At 38.5% G+C, this 14308-nt stretch overlaps 1 protein-coding gene across 13 annotated transcripts in view; it reads right to left on the bottom strand.

Annotated features, from left to right (window-relative positions):
• Positions 1-14308, bottom strand: part of URGCP (upregulator of cell proliferation) — an 82826-nt gene that overhangs the window by 7922 nt on the left and 60596 nt on the right. For 4 of the 13 annotated variants that reach the window (XM_070617219.1, XM_008527277.2, XM_070617217.1 and 1 more), the window contains 2 exons: positions 9611-9637; positions 9240-9310 (listed from right to left, as the gene is read on the bottom strand). Coding sequence is in view for 2 of the 13 variants with exons in the window: in XM_070617217.1 (XP_070473318.1) it covers positions 9240-9310; positions 9611-9637 (98 nt within the window). In the remaining 11 variants the exon portion in view is untranslated. Of the gene's footprint in view, positions 1-7377; positions 7528-9239; positions 9311-9610; positions 9638-12303; positions 12357-14308 lie in introns of those variants that run through there. The other 9 variants (XM_070617223.1, XM_070617225.1, XM_070617227.1 and 6 more) reach the window with 5 other exon arrangements.

Consider the following 14308-nt stretch of genomic DNA (forward strand, 5'->3'; position numbering starts at 1 on the left):
CACTGAAATGAGCTCTACACGGGGCAATTAAAACCATTCTTATCCATCAAATTGAATGACTTGTTCCCCTAATTATTATAATATCCAGTACTCATGCTATAGATCGTTTCACCAAATTTTGGAATACTTGTTATTGGGCAGTAAATGGACATTTAAAACACAATTTGACCCCTTACGGCTGTTAGTGTTAAGAATGAGCTATGGATACCTACATGCAAAAGAATGAAATTGAACTCCTACCTCACACCATATATAAAAATTAACTCAAAATGTATCAATGACCTAAATATAAGAGCTAAAACTACACAACTCTTAGAAGAAGACATGGGCGTAAGTCTCCATAACCTTGAATTTGGCAATGGATTCTTAGGTATGACACCAAGAGCAGAGGCAACAAAAGAAAAAACAGATAAACTAGACCTCATCAAAATAAAAATTTTGAGTGGTATCAAAGAACATTATCAAGAAAATGAAAAGAGAACCTACAGAATGGGAAAAAGTAGGTGCAAATCACATGTGATTAAGGTCTAGAATGTAAAATACACAAACAACTCTTACAACTTCACAACAAAAAAGACAAACAACTTGATTAAAAAATGGGCAAAGGACTTGAACAGACATTTCTCCAAAAAAGATATACAAAACAAGAACATGAAAAGATGCTCAACATTACTAGTCACTAGAGAAATGCTAATCAAAACTCCAATGAGATACCACTTCACACCTGCTAGGACGGTGATTTAAAAAAAAAACAAAACAGAAAATAACAAGTGTTGACAAGGATGGGGAAAAACTGGAAACCTCGTACATTTCTGGTGGGATTGTAAATGGTGCAGCTGCTGTGGAAAACAGTTTGGCTGATCCTCTAAAAGTTAAACATAGAATTGCCATTTGACTCAGCAATTCCACTCCTAGGTATATACCCCAAAGAACTCAAAGCAGGGACTCAAACAAGTACATGTACATGCACGTTCACGGCAGCACAATAGCCAAAAGGTGGAAACAACGCAGATGTCCACCAATGGATGAATGGATAAACAAAATGTGGCTATCCATAGAATGGAATATTATTCACTTGCAAAAACGAACAACATGGATTAACCCCAAAACATTTTGCTAGATCAAAGAAACTAAACACAAAAGGGCACATACTGTATGGTTCCATTTATAGGAAATATACAGAATAAACAAACAGAGACTTAGCATAGATTGGTGGTTGCTATGGGGGCTGGGAGGAGGGAGAGAGAAGGAGAAAATGCTTAATGGGTATAGTTTTACTTTCGAATGATGGAAATGTCTTGGAACTAAATAGATAAGAAGTACAACTTTGTGAATACACTAAATGCCACAGAATTACTCACTTTAAAGTGGTTTTTTTCTCCAATGTTTTATTCCTTTTAAAAAAAAAACCTTTTTTAATACATATAAAATTTACTATCTTAACCATGTTTAAGTGTACAGTTCAGTGGTGTTAAATATATTCACACAGTTGTGCAGACATCACCACCATCCATCCCCATAACTCTATTCATCTTGTAAATATGAAATTCTTTACCTATTCAACAATAACTTCCCATTCTTCTCTCCCCTCAGCCCCTGGCAACCACCATTATACTTTCTATCATTTTGACTACTCTAAGTACCTCATATAAGTGGACTCATACAGGGTTTGTCTTTTTGTGACAGACTTAGCATAGTGTTCTCAAGATTCATCCATGCTGTAGCATACTGCAGAATTTCCTTCCTTTTAAAGGCTAAATAATATTCCGTTGTATGTATATACCACGTTTGGTAATCTATTCATCAGTTAATGGACACTTGAGTTGCTTCCATGTTTTAGCTACTGTGAATAATGCTGCTATGAACATGGGTGTACAAATACCTCTTCGAGACCTTGCCTTCGATTCTTTTGAGTATATACCCAGAAATGGAGTTGCAGGATCATATGGTAATTCTATTTTTAATTTTTTGAAGAACCTCCATACTGTTTTCCACACTGGCTTCACCATTTTACATTTCCACCAACAATGCACAAGGGTTCCAATTTCTCCACATCCTCACCAACACTTTTTCTCTTCTGTCTTTTTGATAGTAGCCATCCTAGTGGATGTGACGTAGTATCTTATTGTAGTTCTGATTTGCATTTCCCTAATGATTAGTGATGTTGAGCATCTTTTCATGTGCTTATTGTCCATCTGTATATCTTCTTTGGAGAACTGTCTGTTTGAGTCCTTTGCCCATTTTTGAATCGTGTTGTTTTTTTGGTGTTGAGTTTTAGGAGCTCTCTATATTCTGATATTTTTTCTTTTGTTGCCTGAGCCTTTGGTGTCGTATCCAAGAAATTATTGCCAAATCCAAATTTGTGAAGCTTTTGTCCAATGTTTTCTTCCAAGATCAAGTTATATGTCTTAAATTTATGATTACATTGATCCCTTTTGAGTTAATTTTTATATACAGTGGTAGGTAAGGGTCCAACTTCACTCTTTTGCACCTGAATATCCAGTTTCCCCAGCAACGTTTGTTGAAAAGACTGTACTTTACCCATTGAATGGTCTTGACACCCTTGTCAAAAATCATTTGACTGTATATGTGACAGTTTATTTCTGGGCTCTCTTTGTCTGTATGTCTCTATCCAATACCACATTGTTTTGATTACCATAGATTTGTAGTAGGTCTTGAAATCAGGAAGTATGAGACCTCTGGTTTTGTTCTTCATTTTTGAAATTGTTTTCAAGATTGGCTATTCACTGTCCCTTGAGATTCCATATGAATTTTAGGATGAGTTTTTCTACTTCTGCAAAAAATGTCATTGGGTATTTGATAGGGATTGCATTGAATCTGTAGACAGCTTTGGGTAATACTGACATTTTAACAATATTAAGTGTTCCAATCCATGAACGTGGAATGTGTTTCATTTATTTACGTCTTCTTTAAAAACTGTTTTGTAATTTTATTGTACAAGTATTTCACCTCCTTGGTTAAGTTAATTCCTAAGTATTTTATTCTTTTTGGTACTATTATAAATGGAATTGTTTTTCTAATTTCCTTTTCGGGTTTTTCTTTCTTAGTGTATAGAAATGCAACTGATTTTTGTGTGCTGGCCTTGTATCCTGCTGCTTTGCTAAACTCAATTATTAGTTCTAACAGCCTTTTTGTGGATCTTTAGGATTTTCTACATATAAGATCACATCATCTGCAAACAGAAATAATTTTACTTCTTCTTTTCCAATTTGGATGCCTTTTATTTCTTCTTCTTGCCTAATTACTCTGGCTAGAACATCTAGTTCTATGTTGAATAGAAGTGGTGAAAGTGGGCACCCCTGCCTTGTTACTGATCTTAGAGGAAAAGCTTTCAGTCTTTCACCATTTAGTATTACGTTTGCTGTGGGTTGTTGATATATGGCATTTATTATGTGGAGGTACTTTCCATCTTTTCCTATTTTAAAGAGTGTTTTTATCATGAAAGGGCATTAAATTTTATCAAATGCTTTTTCTGCATCAATTGAGATGATCATGTGGTTTCTTTCCTTCATTTTGTTGAGGTAGTATATTACTTTGATTTTCTTATGTTGAACCATCCTTGAATTCCAGGAATAAATCTGACTTGGTCATGGTATATTGTCCTTTTAATATGCTGCTGAATTCTGTTTGCTGGTGTTTTGTTGAGGATTTTTGCATCAATGTTCATAAAGGATATGGTTCTGTAGTTTTCTTTTCTTGTAGTGTCTTTATCTGGCTTTGGTTTCAGGGTTATGCTGGCCTCAAGAATGAGTTAGGAAGAGTTCCCTCCTCTTCAATTTTTGGAAAAGTTTGAGAAGGACTAGTATTAGTTCTTTAAATGTTTGGTAGAATTCACCTGTAAAGCCATGAGGACCAGGGCTTTTCTTTGTTGGGAGATTTTTTTATTATTGATTCAGTCTCCTTACTAGTTATAGGTCTATTTGGATTTCTAATTCTTTATGATTCAGTCTTGGTAGGTTTTGTGTTTCCAGGACCTTGTCCGTTTTGTCTAGGTTACCCAATTTTTTGGCGTACAATTGTTCACACTACTTTCTCATAATCCTTTTTATTTCTGCAGAATAGGTAGTAATGTCCCCACTTTCATTTCTGATTTTAGTAATTTGAGTCCTTTCTTTTCTTCCTAGTCCATCTAGATAAGCTTTGTCAACTTTGTTGATCTTACTGAAGAACCAACTTTTGGTTTCAGTGATTTTCTCTATTGCTTTTCTATTCTCTATTTCATTGATTTCTACACTAATCTGTATTATTTCTCTCCTTTTGCTAGCTTTAGGTTTAGTTTGTTCTTTTTTTTCCTAGTCTCAAGTTGTAAAGTTAGGTTGTTGATATGAGATGTTTCCCGTTTTTAATGTAAGCATTTAGAGCTATACATTTCCCCCTTAATGCTGCTTTCACTGCATCTCATATGTTTGGTATGTTATGTTTCTGTTTTCATTTGTCTCTAAGTATTTTCTAATTTCCTTGTGATTCCTCTTCAAAAACAATTTTGTGAGCTTTTCAGTTTTCTTTATGTCATTGATTTCTAATTTCAACCCATTGTTGCCAGAGAAGACACTTTGTCTTATATTTATCTTTTTAAATCTATTGAAACTTAACTTGTGGCCCTATATATGATTTATACTGGAAAATGCCACATGTGTACTTGAGAAGAATGTGTATGTTGCTGTTGTTGGGTGGAGTGTTCTTTACATGTCTGTTAGATCTAGTTGGTTTACTGTGTTGTTTAAATCCTCTATTTCCTTACTTATCTTCTGTCCAGTTGTTCTATCCATTATTGTGAGCAGGGTATTGAAGTCTCCAACTCTAACTGTAGAACTGTCAATTTCTCCCTTCAATTCTGTCAGTTTTTGCTTCAAATATTTTGATGGTCTTCCATTAGGTGCATAAATGTTTATAATTGTTATGTTTTCTTGCTGTATTCAGCATTTTACTAATATGTAATGTCCTTCTTTGTCTCTTATACCTTTTGTGATTTAGAGCCTATTTTGTCTTTTATTGGTATAGCCACTCCTGGTCTCCATTGGTTACTATTTGCATGGAATATCTTTTTCCATCCTTTCACTTCCAAATGGTTTAATGTTTCTTGATCTTAAGTGAGTCTCTTGTAGACAGCATATAGTTGGATCATGTGTTTTTATCCATTCTGCCAATCTGTCCTATAATTGTAGTGTTTATCCACTTAAATTGAAAGAATTATAGACAAGGAGGAACTTACTTCTGTCACTGTGCTTTCTGTGATATCACTTTTTTGTCCTTTATTTCCTGCATTCCTATCTTCTTTTGTGTTTAATTGATTTTTGTAGTGAAATGTTTAAATTCCTTCTTAATTTCCTTTTGTGTATATTGTATACCTATTTGCCTTGTAGTTGCCATGGGGATTATATTTAACATCCTAAAGTTTTAGCACTCTATTTTGAATTTATAGCAGCTTAACTTCAATAACATACAAAAATTCTGCTCCTTTACACTCTGTCCCTACCCCCTTTTTGGTTGTGATGTCGCAAATTTACATCTTTATACAATGTGTGCCCCAAAACATAAACTAATAATTCTTTAAAATGCATTAGTCTCCTAAATTATGTAGAAAACAAGAGTTGGAATTACAAACCAAAGTTACAGTAATACCAACTGTCACATTATTTATTTTTCTTAAGTGTATTAGTTTCATAAATCATGTAGAAAACAAAAATAACAGCTACAAACTTGTTCTACTAATGCTAGTTATTATAACTGTCCATGTATTTACTCTTATTAAGATTGCTATTTCTCCATACAGCTTCAAGTTACTGTCCACTGTCCTTTCATTTGATCCTGCAGGACTCCCAGGAGCATTTCTTGCAGGACAGGTCTAGTGGTCAGGAAATCCCTCAGGTTTTGTTTATCTAGGAATGTCTTGATTTCTCCCTCACTTTTAAAGGACAACTTTGCTGGATTTAGAATTCTTGGTTGACAGTTTTCTTCTTTTAGCATTTGAATATATCTGCCCACTATCATCTGACCTCCAAAGTTTCTGATGAGAAATCTGCAGAAAATCTCTTTGAGGATCACTTGTATGTGATGACTGCCTTCTCTCTTGCTTGTTTCAAGATTTGCCCTTGGGCTTAGGCTTTTGAAAGTTTAATGATCATGTGTCTCAGTGTGGGTCTCTTTGAATTCATCTTCCTTGGGATCATTGAGCTTCATGGATGTTTATGTTCATGTCTCTCTTCAAATTTGGGAAGTTTTCAGCCATTATTTCTTCTAATATTCTCTCTGCCCCTTTTTCTCTCTCTTCTCCTTCTGGGACTCCCACAATGCATATCTTGGTCCTTTTGATGGTATCCCATAGGTCTCTTAGGCTCTATTTACATTTCTTCAATCTTTTCTCTTTCTGTTCCTCAACCTTGATAGTTTCCATTGTCCTATCTTCAAGTTCTCTGATTCATTGTTCTGCCCACTCAAATCTGCCTTTAAATCCTTCTAGTGATTTTTTTCATTTTGGTTATTGTACTTGTCAGTTCCAGAATTTTGTTTTGGTTTCTTGTTAGGTTTTCTATCTCTTCATTGATATTTCCATTTTGTTCACACATTATTTTCTTGACTTTGTCCATATCTTCCTTTAGTTCTTTCAGCATCTTTAAGACCATCATTTTAATGTCTTTGTCTAATACCTGTTCCAGTAAGTCTTTTTTCAGGGACAGATTCTGTTGTATTATTTATTTTCCTTTGAATGGGCCATGCTCTCCTCTTTCTTTGTGTGCCTTGTGATTTTTTGTTGAACACGGACATTTGAATCTAATAATGTGGTAACTTTGGAAATCAGATTCTCTCCCTTCCTCAGGGTTTGCTGTCTTTTGTTATTCTTTTAGTTTTTTTGATTGTTAGAGGCTGTCTCTGTGCTAAGGATCAGCCTGAGACATAAACTTAAGGTCTTCTCAGGTCTTTTCTGAGCCTTTTTCTGGGCATGCATAGTCACTTTCTAATTTTCCCTGTATAGGCAGTTGTTTTTGAATGTCCTAGTCTTTAATGTCTGGCTCCCAAAAGGGAAAAAGCCATAAGTTAACAGGGGAAGAGTGTTGGTCTTTTAAATCCCTTGGAAGTCATTTCGGCTGGAAGAGGAGGAGGGAAGTACAACAATGAGGGGAGGTGTAACAACAGTGGCTGCCCCACTCTTTGTTTGCACCTCTGTGCTCAGAAGCAGCAATCAGCAATGAGAGCACATCCCCAGTACTTGGAAGTCAGGGTTCTTTTTGCCTGCCCTGGCTCCTGCAAGCTTCTCCAGGATCATGTGCACAGCTGCTGCCACTTGGCTAGGAATAAGAAATGGGTAGTTGCTACTGTGCTAAGAGCTAAAATTGACCAAAATTAACTGCAATTTACCCTCCAGGTCTTCCCCTGGAAGCTGCAAGCCTTCAACAGACTCCAGAGTTCCAAAATGATCCCATCAGATAGATTCTGCTGGTGCAATGGTTGTCCAGGTGGGAAGAGGGATTCCTGGTGCTTCCTGCTCCATCATCTTCCCAGAAGCCTCTTAAATGGTTTAAAAAAAATTTTTTTAAAGAATGAGCTATGAAGTATACTCCTCAGACTTGAGATAAGGTAAATAAATTCTATAGGATGATTATATAAAGCACAAACCAGGCAAAACTAATCTGTGCTTGTAGAAGTTAGGAGAGTGTTAACTCCTGGCAAAGGACAGGGAAAGTGATTAGAAGCAGGGCTTCTGGGGTGATGGTTTTGTGTGGCTTCTTCATCAGGATGCTGGTTAACATAGGTCAGTTCATGTTTGTGAAAATTTATCGAGCTTGTAATATGGGAACTTTTCCATTTGTATATTATACTTCAATACAACTTTTTCTTTAATCCTATAGTTTGAAGAGCTTGCTTTAAGTCTTAAAAATAAAATATATGCAGAAGAGGAATTCACATACCTTAGGAAGAAAATTTGTTAAAATAATTAGAGGAGGCTTATTCACTGAAGAGATACATAGAGATGGAACTTTGGGGAAGGACCAGAGTGTCTCTGAGGCTCAGTTTCCTCAAATGAAACAAAAGACCAATAATAACTATCTTACAAGGTGGTTATAAAAACTAAATAAGACAACCCACCTCATAGAAGGCATCTGGTAAGGTAATTTCTTTTCCTCAGCCCACCCCCAAGCTTTCTTTCCTGTTTTCCTAGAGCAACACTCTCCAACAGAACTTCCTGTGATGAAGGAAATGTTCTCTATCTGCACTGTTCAATACGTAGCCACTAGCTACATGGTGGCTGAGCATTTAAAATATGGCTAGTGCAGCTAAGGAACTAAACGTTTAATTCTGTGTAATTTTAAATTGTGTGCCTAGTGGCTACTGTCCTGAAAAGCATGATTCTAGATCTTGAGAAACTGAAGGACTTTGGGCAATTACTGATTGATCCCAACTTTGCTGTAAGACTTGACTGACTAGCCATTAATTTCCATGGTGCCTACCTTCTAGAATTTAAGTTCCATTAAGATAAGGATTTTTGGCCATTTCATCTGTTATTGTTTACTAGATTCACAATGCCAGCACATAGTAAGTGGTCAATAAATATTTGTTTGATTGAATAAAATAAAACAAAATTTGACTAACCCTAACTTATTTGCATATTATTGTGGGGGTATTTTTGCATAACACTATTAATATCCAATAGGACACATTCATTTTGAGAAGGACCAAATTAAAGATAGATCTAAAATGAGTTACTAAGAGAAATTAAGATGTCTACAGTGTGGCCACCACATCTTAAAGTTGAAGTCATGAGGGGCAGCTGCAGCCCCACTGCGCAACTCCCAAGAAAGAAAAACCAGCTTATGTGGAGGACCATCACCAGAAAGACCACAAGCCCCAGTCTGCCCAGGACATTCCCAATTTATACCTGTTGTCCCAACAAAACACATCTTTCACTCTCAGAAGTGCCCAGTTTAGAAACTAGACAGTCACTGTAAACATGACTCAGGGTGGCAGTTATGACATGCTCACACTGGAATCATGTGTTCCTAGTAAACTGTGTAATAATCATCTGTTTAAAATTGAATCCTATTTTGAATGTATGACGGAAGCTTAAAAGACCTTTAGATGGAATCTTCTTGTAAAAAAAACCAAAGGCCTTATGCTTATTTATTTTTGAGGTCCGTGATCCCCAGCCCAGGGTGGTGCTAGAAACCCAAAGGGGTAGAAGAAACATATCTGCTTCACAGTGGGCCCAAGCCCAACCTTACCTGCAATGGCCACAGCTGTTCGTCTCTCAGATGCTTTTATTTCTGGGGCCACTTCTCCCAAATCTGAATGTCTGAAACAATTTCAGAAGAAAATTATAATTAAAATAAATACCACTTTCACCTATCAAATTGGCTGCATATCAAAATCTCTTGGGGAGCTTTTAAAAACCACAAATCCTGGTCACACCCCAGATCCTTGAAAGCAGAATATCGGAGCCAGGCCTGGCCATCACTGCTTTTAAAAGTGCCCTCCGTGATTCTAATGTGCAGCCACAGTTGAGAAACACTGGTCAAAACAACACCAGCACTCTCAAAAACTGTGGGCGAGAGCATAAATACAGCCATTCAGAAAGACATAAAAATATACATACCCTTTGACCAGTAATTCCACTTCTATCCTAAGGAAATAATTAAGATTTAGTTACAAGGATGTTGATGCCAGCTTTATATATAATAGCGAAAAATTGGACGCCTGTTAAAATCAAAGTCCAACAGCAGGGAATTATGGTACAGTCTTATTGTGCAACCATTACAAAATATTCTATGGATCTCATTTTGTGGACAAAAAGATGTTGGATGATATGTTACAGAATGATGTTAATATGTTCCTTAGTGGAGGGAAAATTTAGATTAAAGAACAGTATGTATAATGTGATTACAATTTAATAAAATTGTGCATATTTATCTACAGGTGTATAAAGGGAGATCTAGAAGGATGTTCATCAAAAGTTAATAGTGTGGCCAGGAAGGGATGAACCTGAATTCTTTTAAGTACGTTTGATAAGTATAGTCCATTTAAGAATAAACTGTTTTAGGTATCTCACAGGAACGAGTAAATGTGGTGATCTGGCAGGAGCCAGAGGTCCACTGTTGAAGAAAGGGCATACAAATCAGGAATTGAGGATGTCAGAGAAGGAACTTGCGGAGGGACACTGCATCGGAAGTACCAGTGTGAACTCGTGATCCTTCCATGCATGCTTGTGTGCATGTGTGTATGCACACTTGTGTGTGCATGCATGTATTTCCTGGCTACGGCCCCTGAAGGGCTGAGAAGCAAAGACACTCTTATAGCAATGAGCACACCGAGCACCCTTTAATGTCATTCCATGCGAAAGATAACAGGTCTCCTTGGAGAAACGGCTGACTCTGGAGCTGGGGCAGGGAAAGAATAAGATGAACCTGAGCATCTTATTTCAGAAAATAAGGAAGTGCTCCAAAAAGGGATGGGGCATGTCACAGGACACAGGAGCCAGCTTGAAGGGGCTCCCACTGCCAAGTTTGGGATAATTTGAGCATGAATATAATTAAATATAGTAATTAATTAAAAACCATCGAAAAATAGGAATTAATGAGTCCATATAGATAATAAATAGATAAACAAATGGGAGAGGAAGAAAGAGGGCTCTTGCTTACAACAGAACGCTAATGTGGAGGGGTGCTGCAGTTGGAATAGCATCACTTTGCAACCATCTTAGTCAAGCTTGGCTCAAGGAAGAAACATCAAGGAATGCCAGCTCCTGGAGGAAAATGTTGATGAAGTGCAAGATATGTCTCAAAATGTCTCCTCGCAGACTGCTTATTAGGTGCCAGGGAGAAAAAACCTAGTACTGGGGCCAGCCCGTGGCCGAGTGGTTAAGTTCGTGCACTCTGCTTTGGCAGCCCAGGGTTTTGTTGGTTCGGATCCTGGGTGGGGACATGGCACTGCTCATCAAGCCATGCTGAGGCAGCATCCCACATAGCACAACCAGAGGCACTCACAACTAGAATATACAACCATGTAGTGGGGGGCTTTGGGGAGAAGGAAAACAAAAGATTGGTAACAGTTGTTAGCTCAGGTGCCGATCTTTATAAAACAAACAAAAAACCTAGTACTTATACGTGACTGGGTGATCAAAGCCAGTGACAATGGGGACAGATGACCATTGTGTGCCCCCAGCTGTAGTACCCTGAGAAAGGACACAATGTAACCTATGCAGTATTCTGGCTGAGAACGTAGAACTCTAAAGTAATCATGTGGACAAACCCAAAATAAAGCGTTATGCCAGAGGGGGAGAACTGTATTATCCCAAAGTATGGATGTCATAAAAGACAAAACGATTGAGGAAATGTTCCAGATTAAGAGACATGAAAACAAAATGCAATACTTAATCCTAGACTGGATCCTAAACTAGAAGGAGAAATTTTGGGGTCCACTGACAAAAGTGAAATACGGGTGCTATCAATGTTAAATTTACTGACGTTGATAACTACTGTAGTTATGAAAGAGAATATCTCTGTTCTTAGGAAATAGACACTGAAGAATTTAGGCATAAAGGGTGATGATGTATGCAACTTATTCTGTAATAGTTAAGAAAAAAATTACATGTGTGCATTTTTACGTGTATGTGTGTGTATACAAGAGAGAAAGAACAATAAATGAGAATGGTAAATGAGTTAAAATGTTAAGAATAGGAGACTGGATAAGGGGTCTTTTTATTTTTGTAATTTATCTCTAAGAAATAATTTCCAAGTAAAAAGTTTAAAAAGTTAATAGTTTTCTATTTTTAAATAAAATTTAAACAAATTTCTGGCTAGTGTGATAGTTTATTTTGTCTTATTTGAATTTTTTTCAATAGAAGAAGCATGTATTGATTTAATAAAACCACAAGAGCTATTAAAAGGATGGTGAGTGGGGGGTCATGGCCAGAATAATATGTGGGTGCCCCAAGAAGACTCGATAATCAGGTAGGTGCCCTTCAAACCGACGTTCTTCCAATAACATACTTAAACTAGCTTGTGGCAGGCCCCCTCAGAGACAAGCGATCTCGTTCCACTTAATTCAACAGCAAGACAAACACTGTGTGTTCATCAAATCCACCTCCCAGAGGAAGTATCAGGACCCGTGCTTGTTATTCCAGCATGTTCCTTGGGGGGTCTCTTCCTCTGCTCTCTCTGAGGAGAGTTCCAATAACTAGAGTGGTCACTGCATTCATGGCTGTTTTGGCCTCTTTATAGTGCAGAGCACTAAGCAACTCTCTGACTTAGCTTGACACTGATTATTGATAAAAATGGAAATTTTCATCACCTTCTCTTCACTTTTCTGCAAAGAACATATGTTGCTTTTGTAATAAGGAAAAAAGTAACCTTAAAAAAAAGAAAACAACAAGTCAGTTAAAAGTAGTTCCCCAGAGGGGAAGAAGCAGGCCTGGCCGGGCAGCAGCCATGGGCACCATGCCTGCGACCCCAGGCAGGCAGGGGCCGGAGGACAGGAATTTACGGCCCAGGGCATTGCCAGTCCTCTTCCCACTGCACACGGGCTCTCAGGACACACTCTGCAGGTAGTTCCCAGGACAGGAGCTTAACTTCAACCCTTTCTTCCCACGCAAGAAAGCAGGGAACAAGAGTGACATTATCACAGGACGACCTTGAGTTTGTGCTAATTTATAAAAATATAAATAGAATTCTGTACTTTATTCTTGTCAACAAACTTCACACCTGATTGAGTCCCTGTGCTGTAAACTGAAGGCAGTGCCAAGCTTTGAGGAGAGAACAGCAACAGAATCTCACCTTTGTCCGGTGCTTTTTAATTTCCAACTCTGCTTTCAATACTCATATGGCCTGAATAGTGTCCCTGCAAATTCCTATTGAAACCCTACCTAATGTGACTGTATTTGGAGATGAAGCCTTTATGGGGGTAATTAAGGTTGAATGAGGTCCTAAGCGCGGGGCCCTCATCTGATGCAATTGGTGTCCTAGAAGAGAAGAACATCTCTATACGAGCTTGCTCTCTGCAGACACACAGAAAAGGCCATGTGAGGACACAGCAAGAAGGTGACTGCCTACTAGCCAGGGAGAGAGGCCTCAGGAGAAACCCAATCTGCCCACACCACGATCTGGGACTTCCAACCTCCAGAACTGCGAGAACTGAATGACTGTTAAGTCAGTCTGTGGTACTTTGTTATGGCAGCCCGAGCTGATTAATACAACACCCGAAACCATCCTGCAAGGTGGAAACAGGACCCAAAGAGGTCAGGCCAAGGGATTTGCCCAACATCACCAAGCTAGCAAGTACACAGCCAGAACCCAAACATGAATCTTCTGGTTCCCTTCTGGCTCATTATTTTTAAGGCTTAGATAGGTTTCAGGTAACTTATAATCACAGCTAGTAATTATAAAAACCAGCCCATCCGCCAACTCCACGTCCAGTCCTCTTCTCAGCATGCAGCCTTGCAAAGCCTCCTCCTGCCTGTCCACAGGCAGGCCAGACCAAGACAGCAAAAACCAACCACACTTCCAATGGCCCCAGACATGGGCAAGGGGGCCTTCTGTAAAGGAGATTTTGAAAATTACTAACATCATTAATATCTTTTTCTGATTCCAAATATAAGACAAGTATAAAATATGGAAAAGTACCAAGTGAATGCCTTTGCTCTTTGAAAATTACTCAATAGGTTATCCAATCCTCTCCCCTTTTTACTCTATTCATGTTGCTGCTGTTCATTCCATTAAATGATAAATAGGACTACACTCTACGTGCCCCGTTTTACTCCTTTATTAGGGGCTGTATAGGTTTCAGTCTCCTCCTGAGGCCCACCCCGGTCCTCTCAAGAACCCAGGGCATGCAGCCAAAAGTGGAACCCAGCTCAGGCACTGCCTGGGGACTGCCAGCCCAGAGGCCTGGCATGGGCGTGGGCTCCTGGTCTCCATGCTGCCCAGGCCTGTGGCCTCACGTGGTGGTGGCACCACAGCTCGCCTTCCCTCCTGGGGGCCCCTCCCCACACAGACTTCTCTTCAGGGAAAGGGGTGATCTGATCACCATCCTGAGGGCCCAGTGTGTCTAGCAATTCTTTCTCACTAAGTTAGTAAGTAGACATCCTGGTTGTACACAGGGCTCATTTCAAGTCTAGCAGGCGGAATCAAGACCCTGACAACTGCCTCACTGGCTTTTTCTCTAGGAGATGGGACAAGGCACACTTTCCTTGTCCTTTTTTCTTTTTCCAATTGCCCAGCAGAATTGCCTGAGGAGCTTTTCTACGCTGAGGAATTAATAAAAGAAACCTCAACTAAATTAGGGTCAGGAAGGCCTGTAG

This window comes from Equus przewalskii, chromosome 4, assembly GCF_037783145.1.
Source record: "Equus przewalskii isolate Varuska chromosome 4, EquPr2, whole genome shotgun sequence".
Lineage (NCBI taxonomy): Eukaryota > Metazoa > Chordata > Mammalia > Perissodactyla > Equidae > Equus > Equus przewalskii.